General features: G+C 41.8%; 2 protein-coding genes across 2 annotated transcripts in view; one reads left to right on the forward strand and one right to left on the reverse strand.

Annotated features, from left to right (window-relative positions):
• Positions 1 to 10,679, forward strand: part of cyfip1 (cytoplasmic FMR1 interacting protein 1) — a 30,438-nt gene that overhangs the window by 18,615 nt on the left and 1,144 nt on the right. Inside the window, exons 20-30 of the mRNA XM_046390825.1 lie at positions 943 to 1,051; positions 1,158 to 1,277; positions 1,413 to 1,612; positions 2,231 to 2,318; positions 7,659 to 7,802; positions 8,056 to 8,146; positions 8,842 to 8,972; positions 9,089 to 9,161; positions 9,929 to 10,023; positions 10,128 to 10,366; positions 10,464 to 10,611. Coding sequence (XP_046246781.1) covers positions 943 to 1,051; positions 1,158 to 1,277; positions 1,413 to 1,612; positions 2,231 to 2,318; positions 7,659 to 7,802; positions 8,056 to 8,146; positions 8,842 to 8,972; positions 9,089 to 9,161; positions 9,929 to 10,023; positions 10,128 to 10,366; positions 10,464 to 10,611 — 1,438 coding nt within the window. The remainder of the gene's footprint in view (positions 1 to 942; positions 1,052 to 1,157; positions 1,278 to 1,412; positions 1,613 to 2,230; positions 2,319 to 7,658; positions 7,803 to 8,055; positions 8,147 to 8,841; positions 8,973 to 9,088; positions 9,162 to 9,928; positions 10,024 to 10,127; positions 10,367 to 10,463; positions 10,612 to 10,679) is intronic.
• On the reverse strand, positions 3,106 to 6,240 carry LOC124060192 (fibronectin type III domain-containing protein 9). The gene is made up of 2 exons (XM_046390830.1): positions 6,080 to 6,240; positions 3,106 to 4,951 (listed from the first exon to the last, which is right to left on the reverse strand). The coding sequence occupies exon 2, from the start codon at positions 4,858 to 4,860 to the stop codon at positions 4,222 to 4,224; it is 639 nt and encodes a 212-aa protein (XP_046246786.1). The 5' UTR covers positions 4,861 to 4,951; positions 6,080 to 6,240; the 3' UTR covers positions 3,106 to 4,221.

Here is a 10,679-nt window from a genome sequence, read left to right on the forward strand (position 1 = left end):
CGCTCTCTTCAGAGTTACATGTAAAGTGTGTGGAGTAAATTAATTACTTTGGCAAAAAAAGCATTACGATTTGATTAAAAGAATTGTATCAAGGGCGGCATGGTGGTGCAATGGTTAGCACTGTCGCCTCATAGCAAGAGGGTACCAGGTTCGAATCCCGGTCTGGGCCCTTCTGTGTGGAGTTTGCATGTTCTCCCTGTGCCTGCGTGGGTTTTCTCTGGGTACTCCTCCCACAGTACCAAAAACATGCACATTAGGTTAATTGGCTACTCTACATTGCCCCTAGGTGTGAGGGTTGTATGTCTTTGTGTGTTGGCCCTGCGATTTACTGGCGACCAGTCCAGGGTGTACCCCGCCTTTCGCCCGTAGTCAGCTGGGATAGGCTCCAGCTTCCCCACGACCCTGACGGATAAGTGGTATAGAAAATGGATGGATGAATTCAACACATTTGTGTTAAGGTGGAAAATAACCATCCAAACTGGTGTGGTGTTGATCTTTATTAAATGTGTTGTCATAATAACCAGTAAAACTAAAACAAGCAGTACAAACATCCAGGTTAGTTGTTACTTCAAAGTACTGGATAGATGATTATAAGCTGCACCTATAAATGCTAAGCTAAAAACAATGCAATAGCAGAAACACTTAAAGAAAACTAATGCGCTAATGGTTGGAGTAATTGTCTAATAATTACCTTCAAGTATTGGATCAATAGTTGAAATAGTTAGCTAAAAGTAACCAATAAACAGCTGAAATGAAAGCAGTAGCTAAGACAGTTAAAATGATAAGCACAAGGTAATGGATAAATCGCTGGAGTAATTACATTTAATCCATTAGAAGGGCTGTGGTGGTACATCAGACAAAAAGGTAATGAATGACTATGTAATGAATCATTCCACAAGACATTGTCGGTTGACTGCTCCTCTGTTTATCTGAATCCTCCAGTCTTCTGCTTGACAAGCGTTTGAGAGCCGACTGCAAGAATCAAGGAGCCAACATTCCCTGGCCGTCCTCCAACCGCTACGAGACACTTCTGAAGCAACGCCATGTCCAGGTATATATTGTACCAGCAGTGCATTTTGACCACTCTATCCGTACTCCTACCTTCACTGTCTTGGTGTCATGTTGTGTTTGCCTTACTAACTGGTTCTGAACCTCAGCTTCTAGGCCGCTCCATTGATCTGAACAGACTCATCACTCAGAGAGTTTCAGCTGCCCTTTATAAGTCTCTCGAGCTGGCCATCAACCGCTTTGAGAGTGAGGACCTCACCTCAATCATGGTATACTCATTTTAATCTCTTTGAATAAACAACATTTGCTTTTTTTCACTCAGTGAGTATTTTTATGTTTACTGGTATTATAAGTGTGTTGGTGTACAGTAGTGGACTATTTGTTTGTGTATTACTTGCTTAAAGGAACTGGAAGGTCTTCTTGAAATCAACCGCATGACGCACAAGCTCCTCAGTAAGTACTTGACCCTGGACAGCTTAGACGCCATGTTCCGCGAGGCCAACCACAACGTGTCGGCTCCCTACGGCCGGATAACCCTGCACGTCTTCTGGGAACTCAACTATGACTTCTTGCCCAACTACTGCTACAACGGCTCCACCAACAGGTGTGTTAGTTTGTGTTGCTGTCTGAGTCGCAAACTGTTGTTGTCAGTGCTCTGCCTGTCTTATCTGAAGTTAGAGCGTACTTGTGGTAAAGTGCTTAGTGAATTAACTTTAACAGTTGTTTGAAAGAGATTTAGGGCAAAATTGCTACCACACCAAATATTTTCAGATTTAACACAAAAATGTTCATTCAGGCAACTAGTGTCGGTAGTAGGAAGGCTGTATTAACAGCAAGCAACTTCCCTAGGGCCTCAAACCGCCAGGGTTCAATACAACCCCAAGTTCACTTCATGTCAGTTGGTTGTATATAATTTAATTATTTGCAATATTTTTTATTTCTTGATCTTGCAGCCTTGGTCTTATGAAGAAGCCCTGAGTGAATAGTTAATAATTAATTAATTAATTATTATTAAATTTAAATTTTTAAATTTTAAATCTTAATTATCTTAGTTATCTACAGCAGGACAGAGTCTGTTCAGACAACTGTATGTGTATGTGTGTGTGTGTGTGTGTGTGTGTTTAAAACTCCTGTCTTCTGTCATCATGTGCACATGTGCATTATACCCTGAGGTGCAGTTATACATGAGATACATGTTTGATGAATCTCTTTGTGTGTTCAGGTTTGTGCGCACCATCCTGCCCTTCTCACAGGAGTTCCAGAGGGACAAGCCACCCAACGCTCAGCCACAGTACTTGTACGGTTCAAAGGTCAGGACACTTCTTCATTATCCACAGAGACAGCATTGTCCTTACATGTTATTTTCTTGATTTCATCATTGGAGGATATTTTTTTATTGATATCTGGCATGACCTGGATGGATGTGTATGACTTCTGTAGTCCAGATGTTAAAGTCAAATTTACTACATGTTAGTAACACAGTATATATCTTTAGATTACAAGAGGGAAAGCATCACTCAGGGAAACAATACAGCAAATATCTTTAAGACGTGTACGGTACATGAAAAAAACTACATTACAAGAACACATTCATTGGAACAAATTAAACAGATTTGCACACATTGTATTTGCACACAAAGACTTTGTTTTAAGTGGTTCCTGTGAAAAAAATTAAATCTCATTTCTCTTTAACACAGATAGGATTTTACAGAGGCCATCAGGTGTCATGGAGGAAAACAAAATGAATATGTGCTCTCACTTTAATAATTTTGCACTTACGGATCATTTTGCTGGTTTTTAAGCACTTTGTCTCACTCTCCTGCTGCTTAATGATCAAATATCTGACTGTCAATCATAAATCAAAACCAATTACATGATGCTGAGTTGCTTGTCTGGTCCTGTTGGGGATGTTCCTTCCGAACAGGTCTTTCAAAAGAGCATACAGCTAAGTATCAAAAAGCAGGTTGCTACTTTCAGTAAACACAAGAGAGAGAAAGTTGTTGACTGGTAATCTCTTTACGCACAGAGAAATGAACAGTTGTTACCACAGACACCCCTTCAAAATGAAATAAATATGAATTTGATCTGTTGCCTGAGGTTAGTTGTCTGACTGTCTGTCATAATTAAACCAATCAGACTACGTGACTCTGGGTGCATAATCTGGTTATGAAGGCATGTGGACCAGGTGTGTGTTGGAGCAGCAGGTGGAGGCCCAGAGGGAACAGTTTGCTCCTGATAGCTGAACCAGAGAGCATAAATATCAAAACACCACATAGATGAGAGGAACAGAGCTGCAGGCTGTATGGCACACGCTCTCATGCTGCACCACCATTAAGCTCTGGTTTTATGCGTAAAGTGATGAATATAAACAGAGCTCTGTGTGTCTTTGTTGCAGTGCTGCTAACTGTGGAACAACAGATGATAAAATGTGTAGGTTGTTATTGCCCATATTGTTTGAACTAACAACCACAGTCAGCTTGTTTCACTTCACTGATTATCTGGAACTGTGTGATACAGGGTTTAGACTTTTGCTCACTGAAAAAAATAAATAAATCTCAGATTCAACCTGAGGACAACGGCTTTATTCCAAAATGGCCTGTCTGCCAGTTGTGTGTTATACGGTTGAGCATGAATCATTAAAAGGGTGGGTCCATAATTTTTTTCTGATTTTGAGGTTTTTATATCTTTCTGTTCAAACATGAAAAACTATTTTCCCAAGCCCTTCTGAAAAATTTTTCCCATAAGACCTGATGTAGTTTACTGATAGTGGTATCAGTTAGTGTTAATAAAGCAGTGAATCAGACAAATAAAACTTTATTATCTGATTGTTTCAATGCAGTGATGTTCTAAAGCACAAATACACAATCCCACCCATCTGGACAGGAAGTCAGGAAATGTGGCTGAACGTAGCTAAAAATGTAGCTTCCAACATTTAATCTCGTCTGTGAACGTTTCTCTTTTAGTCATGTCATTTCATGGGCAATGTTGGTTATTTAACAAACAAGACAACAGTGTCAACAAGACCGCTAGCGTCAGAAATTACAAACTGTGTTTTTAAATTGAGAACGTGGACTGTTAAATTGAGTTCTCAAATGAGTTGAAAAAAGTATTTAGTTTTGAGTTTTAGGATTTCATGAGTTGACCATAATATTAATGCTCTGTGACAATTCAGTCTGCGCAGAAGAGTGCTGTGATGGCCTCAATTCAGTTGATTCATACTGGCTCGGTACCAGACAGCTTAGCGAGTGTCCTCAACTCGTGGTCCTGGGTAATTATGTGGCTGGTGGTCTGCGCTGAGAAGAGGGGGCGTTGTGTGATGGCGGCATGTTTGGTGCTGTCCTCGCTACTGCTTCTGGGAGTGTAGAGTCGTCCAGATCCAGACATGTCTTGGTGGGTTGAATTGGTTGCCACATGGCAGCCGTCTGTGGCCTGACTGGGGATGGAGCAGATGGTGTGGAGACATCCCCACAACAGGATTCCAGCAATGACCACGAGCAAGATGCAGCAGGTCAGCCAGACGCCCATGGCGAGCTCCCAGCCGCCTCTGTCGTGACCTTCGCTGTTATCGCTCAGTGTGCTGAACACCTGGCACTGGTCCCGCACCGGATTGGCTGCCTGACACGTCACACACAAGAAGTAGGCAGTCTGGGGGAGGAGGTTGGCCAGGTGTGTGCTGGTCTGGCTGACAGGGATGCGTTCCTCGTGCATGAAACTCTTGCGCTTGTAGCCCATCAGGAGGCTGTTCCAGTTTGGGTCGTACATGACGCTGTAGAAGGTGTCCAGACAGCTGGGGGATGGCGGCCAGCTCACTCTGGCTGAGGTGGTCGAGATGTTGTAGACCACAATCCCCATGATGCAAGGCTGTTTCTGTCTGTTTTTTTTTCAGAGCTGAATAATGAGTGAAATATTTCTTCACTTGTTACACTCACAATGAAAAACCAAACTGAAAAAGAGAGAGATAACAAACACAGAGTGAAGACTGACAGAAGAAATTCTGTGGCTATAATATAATACTATAATGTCCCAATGTTTCTGATTTGTACAACTAATTCTGTGTATTGAGGCATAGCTCCTTGTCTGTTATAACTGCAAAAATATCAGATTCTTGACTCACCTATGGACCTTTAATATAAATGGAGGCATTAAAAAATGTAATTAAATCCTCCTCCATCGCTCTCACAGTACATTTTGTTAAACATAATTGCTGAAAATGTCAGGTAAAAATAGGTTTTAAAAAAAGTGAGTGGAATAGGTGAAAAATGTCACCCACCCACCCCACACCCACGTCATACAAAGCATAAAAAGTGAAAGAACAATATCAGAGGATAATAAGCATTGTATGAAGGATTATTTGGAACAAAGTGCAGTGGTGGGAGGGAGGTGAGCATATGCACAGATGTTCAGCAAATTATATAATGCAGAATGATTTATGAAGAGGCTCAGGTGACGGTCTGACAACCTTGAGCCATTCAAACCCACTGCTAAGGCTTTGACGGTACAGCTAGTGACTTTAGTTTTGATTTCAGCATGACTGCTACACATTTACTGAAACATGGCTTTTTCACTGATACAATGAAAAACAATAGAGTGGTCTCAATCTTTCAAGTGGTCAACTTAAATGGGATCAAATGAAATGTAATATAAAATAATTAATGGCAAGTGTTCACCGCCTCCATGTGAGTAATCCAGAGAGGGTGTGGTGCTCATTTGGCAACAAGGCACAGTCAAGTATATACCACTACGTACTCTCAATGCTCAGATTTTTGAATGGGCTTTTCTAATTAAGCCATCATAAAAAGTGTTAAAGCGGTAACATTTTCAGACACAGATAATCTTAGAAGAATTTAGAATTTCAGTCAAGTCAGCGAGCTTACATTTGGAGGACCAGTCACTATGGAGATACTTCTATTTTTCTACTAATTAAATTCAGTAAACACATCCTTTCATGTGTTCTGTCACATCAGCTGTAATGCATAGCAACCAAACATACTTTTCTATAGGGTAATTAGATTAATGTTAAGAATATCATTAGTGGCCATCCACTGAAAGCACGATAAAAAGGAGGACTTACCAGAAAACACTGCAAGCACATGTTGAACATAACAATCTGTAGTGTGTGAGGTGTTGCTTCAGATAGACTATCCTGTGGTCCTGCTATTCACTCATTCCAGCATCTGTTTCACTGTTGCCACATGTAGAGCTCTGACACTGGGTTGCCAGAGATTGTTATGTCCTTGTCTCTGCTGCTGTATCAGTAGTGGGAGTGCTGTTGGATTAGAGCAGCAGCAGCAGCTTCAACTCTCTGCTGACAGGGGAGAGAGAGGGAGCTCAAATCTCTTGCAGTAGATGTTAGAAAAGAGTGCGTAGGTGCGTGTGTGTAGAAACAGGTTAGCATCCAAATGGGTCATTAAAGGTACTTTTTTTAATGATTGTAAATATGATTGCTCGGATATTTCTTTTCTGTTCTGTTTTTTTTTTTTTTGACTATAGTTCATCTACATAAATTCGTTGTGATCTTGACCATTAACTTTCATCTGTGCAATGTTATTTTGAAAATCTCATCACAGTGTATGGTGGGGGAGCTGAAATGTTATCCATTCATTGATCCATCTGTCTAACCATTTGTTCCACAGCAAAGTCTCTAAATGCTGGCCAGACTGTTATAAAATCGACTGTGCATATTCAAGGTCCCTAGAGGATGATTCCTAATGTTGCTAGTAATTCCCTAACAATAGCTTTCCCTTCAAGCAGGTATTTTCACAACAGATTGCAGTGAAATTTATCCCTTGCACACTCCATGAGCTTTCCTGCAGTGCCACTCTGAGGCTAATATTTGAACTTCCCAAATGAAATGTCTCCAACTGTCAGACTGGTGGACAATAAATTTAGGGTGATAAACCCATAAACCCAGCTTTGTATCTGGGGCAGTTTGTTTTAGCCACATTAGACCTGTGACTCTAGGGATGGAAATATTGGCTGTTCAGACTAAAATGTCTCGGTGACCATTGGCTAGATTTACATGACATTTGGCACAGACGTTCATAGTCATTAGTGGAAGAATCCTCGTGATTTTGTGATCCCTGCCCTGAAATATTTCAACATGGACCTGATAGCTTAACTCTATGTTTTGTACAGGTGGTTTGCAGGGGATGATTCCCAATGACTTTGGTGATTCTGGCTTTTTCTCTAGTGCCTCCATGTTGACATCTGTCATCTTGCGGCATCAATAGATCAAAATCATGAGGTGCCTAATACTTTAGTTTATGACCAAATACCATTACTGACGGTCTCAACTGCCTTAGCCACACTTTGTGATAAGTATATTTCCGTGCTAACGTGCTGTATGCCAATATTTACAAGTGAACATGATAAATGAACATTGCAGCTTCTGGGAATGATGACAAGGTTTTATTATTTTATTGTTTATTGTTCCAAATAAACTGTTGCTCTGCCCGTTGGTGATAATGTGTTCAAAGTACACTGTGATGCCAAAAGCCAAGATTACCTTCAGTACACATTTGTTAATCACGGGAGGAAAAAAAAATCTGTTGGCCCTTTATCTTTCAAATGTTCATCCTCACTGCTTGATGCATTGTGGAAGTGATGGAATAAGCATTGGAGCTCTGAGTTTCTTCTTCATCTGAATGCAGACCTTGAATCTGGCGTACAGCAGCATATTTGGTGCCTATAGGAACTTCTTGGGTCCCCCACACATCAAAGTCATGTGCAGACTTCTGGGCTACCAGGGCATCGCTGTGGTGATGGAAGAACTGCTGAAGGTTGTTAAAAGCCTGGTGAGTAGCACATATTAATCAGAAAAGTTGTGTGGGAGGCACAATAATCGTCTGCTGGACTGTTACACTGAAGATGGGTTAGAAAAGGTTGCTTTCTTTGTTAGTTAGAATGACACTGACATCAATGAATAGGATAAAAAGGAACCCTTTATTGAATCTGTTTACTTGGTGCCTGTTCTCCAGCATGTCTTCTTAACTGAATATTTGAGCTGTATATGCTGCTGCCATCTCATGCTTTCCTTCTCTTGAGCAGCTTCAGGGCACCATATTGCAGTATGTGAAGACCCTGATGGAGGTGATGCCCAAGATCTGCCGACTTCCTCGCCACGAGTACGGTTCCCCAGGTAACTAATGATGCACTTACTGTAAGAATGATCAGTGAACCAGACAGTTGCCCCAAACACATACATAACACACATAATTGAATTTTATTGAATTTCCTTTGAGAAACATTTATTTTAATGTAATATATAAGTGATCTTTTCCTTGCCTCGCCAAACCATGCCTTCACCTTCAATGTTGTTATTTCACATTTGTTTTCTTCACGGAAGCATTTTGCTTATAAATGATTAACTACACAGACTGAAACTGAAAAAGACAAGGTCACAAAACCATCACTCTGATACTGTGACACAAGCAGTGAACCACTAGCAATTATTTGGAGCTTTCAGTTGCAAGAGGAACTAGTTTCTGAAATGAACTCTTGTGAGAACATCTGCTCCAGCAAATAACCTGGCAAATCTCAAATCTCTATGAAACAACAGAACAAATACCAAGGTTTGTCCTTGTTGGGTTAAGTTTTTTATTATATAAATGGCGGAGAGCAGTTGAGACCAAATCACATTGAGTTCCCTTGTTTCTTAGACCTATATCCTTAACAAAATTATCTCTGTTGCCACATCAGCCTTGAAAATGGTGGGCTATATGTGCTTATTACTGGATATGGTATACGTGCTGCTGTGATGGACTGTTGAGGGGTAGATAATTGCATCACAGATATGAAATAAGGTGGGAGATGCGATAATGTATTTCTTTGTAGGTATCCTGGAATTCTTTCACCACCAGCTGAAGGACATTGTTGAATATGCTGAGCTCAAGACCGTGTGCTTCCAGAACCTGAGGGAAGTGGGCAACGCCTTACTGTTCTGTCTGCTGAGCGAGCAGAGTCTGGTACGGATCTCAGTCACAACAAATCTTGTTAAATTTCAGTTATTTAGTTTAAGTGTGTTTCTATAGCTGTTTACATACATGTCAGTGTTTTGACTATCACTGTATTTTTATCACAGTCACAGGAAGAAGTTTGTGATTTGCTGCACGCTGCACCTTTTCAGAACATTCTTCCAAGAGTCCATGTCAAAGGTGAATGCATGAGTGAACATGTAGCTTATTTAAAAGTGAAAAGGTGTTGGTGCAGTCTTGAGTCAAATGACAAGGCCGGTGTTGCATAACTAGTACTAAACACTGTATGTCCACAGCCTTTGGACAGTGTTTATTTCGAATGACTGCGCTTGAAGACGGGAGTGAAACTGACAATTTCCATTAAGTCTTTCCTGTGAGGCTTCCATAGTTTTTCACCCTTTTATATAAATAGAAAATTAGCTGTCTAAAACAATGAGGGGACATAAGAGAGCAAGAAACAGAAACCCGGTTGGCCAATCACAACATGAAGTGAGTGGGAATAACTGATGGTTTCAAGAGAGTTAGAAAAATTGTTGGACGTGCCCTGCCATTGTATTTTGTCTGAGTATATTCGTGCTCCGTGTAGTGCCCTCAAAAGTCCACGTAATGGAAGACAAAAGTATTCCCCATGGCATGTAAACAGGACGGCATAGTACATTTGCTGCAGCCACCAAGCAAAACAAATTTGGTGCTGTATTGAGTGCTTGCAACAGCACGATGGTGTTACGTGAGACTATTTCAAAGTGAACTGCACACTGTGTTTTCATTGTGATGGGGGAACATGTCGCCGAGTCCAACAGCTCATTGTGTGTCAGTGGACAACAATGGAGCTCTGTTGCACAGAGGAATATACTGTATCAGGATTTGGATACACAGGCAATGCTGATGACAAGAAAAATTTAAAATGTCACCAGATTTATTTCACTACTCTTTTCTTTTCTTCACAGAGGGGGAACGGCTTGATGCCAAGATGAAGCGCCTGGAGGCCAAATACACAGCTCTGCATATGGTTCCACTGATAGAGCGCCTTGGCACCCCGCAGGTACAGCCAGTTCGGTCATTACTGTGTTCACTGCGAGTTCAGCATCGTTACAAGTGAATCTGTTGAATATCACAGCCCTCAGTTGTTTTTCACTTCTCTCTCAGCAAATTGCTATTGCTCGTGAGGGCGACCTCCTGACCAAAGAGAGGCTGTGCTGCGGTTTGTCCATGTTTGAGGTCATCCTAACCCGCGTACGAGGCTTCTTGGATGACCCCATCTGGCGCGGCCCGCTGCCCAGCAACGGCGTGATGCATGTGGATGAGTGTGTGGAGTTTCATCGTCTTTGGAGTGCCATGCAGTTTGTGTACTGCATCCCCGTGGGAGCCCATGAGTTCACAGTGGAGTGAGTGCAGCAGTACACGCATCTGCGCCACGTGCTCTCAGCACGTGATTTGAAGTGTCTCCTCTTTATTCACGCACCCTCCATTCCTGTTTTGCAGGCAGTGCTTCGGAGACGGCCTCCACTGGGCTGGCTGCATGATCATCGCCCTCCTGGGACAGCATCGGCGCTTTGACATCCTCGACTTCAGCTACCACCTTCTCAAGGTGCAGAAGCACGACGGCAAGGATGAGGTCATCAAGAGCGTGGTGAGTTAGAGAGGCGAAAGCTAGCCATACTGATGCATACACACATATGATGGCACTTCATCAAGACT

This window comes from Scatophagus argus, chromosome 6 (genome assembly GCF_020382885.2).
Source record: "Scatophagus argus isolate fScaArg1 chromosome 6, fScaArg1.pri, whole genome shotgun sequence".
In the NCBI taxonomy this organism is placed as follows: domain Eukaryota; kingdom Metazoa; phylum Chordata; class Actinopteri; family Scatophagidae; genus Scatophagus; species Scatophagus argus.

Bases quoted from the DNA above. Each gene is read 5' to 3' on its own strand.
- LOC124060192 (XM_046390830.1), bottom strand. From the start codon at position 4,860: ATGGGGATTGTGGTCTACAACATCTCGACCACCTCAGCCAGAGTGAGC.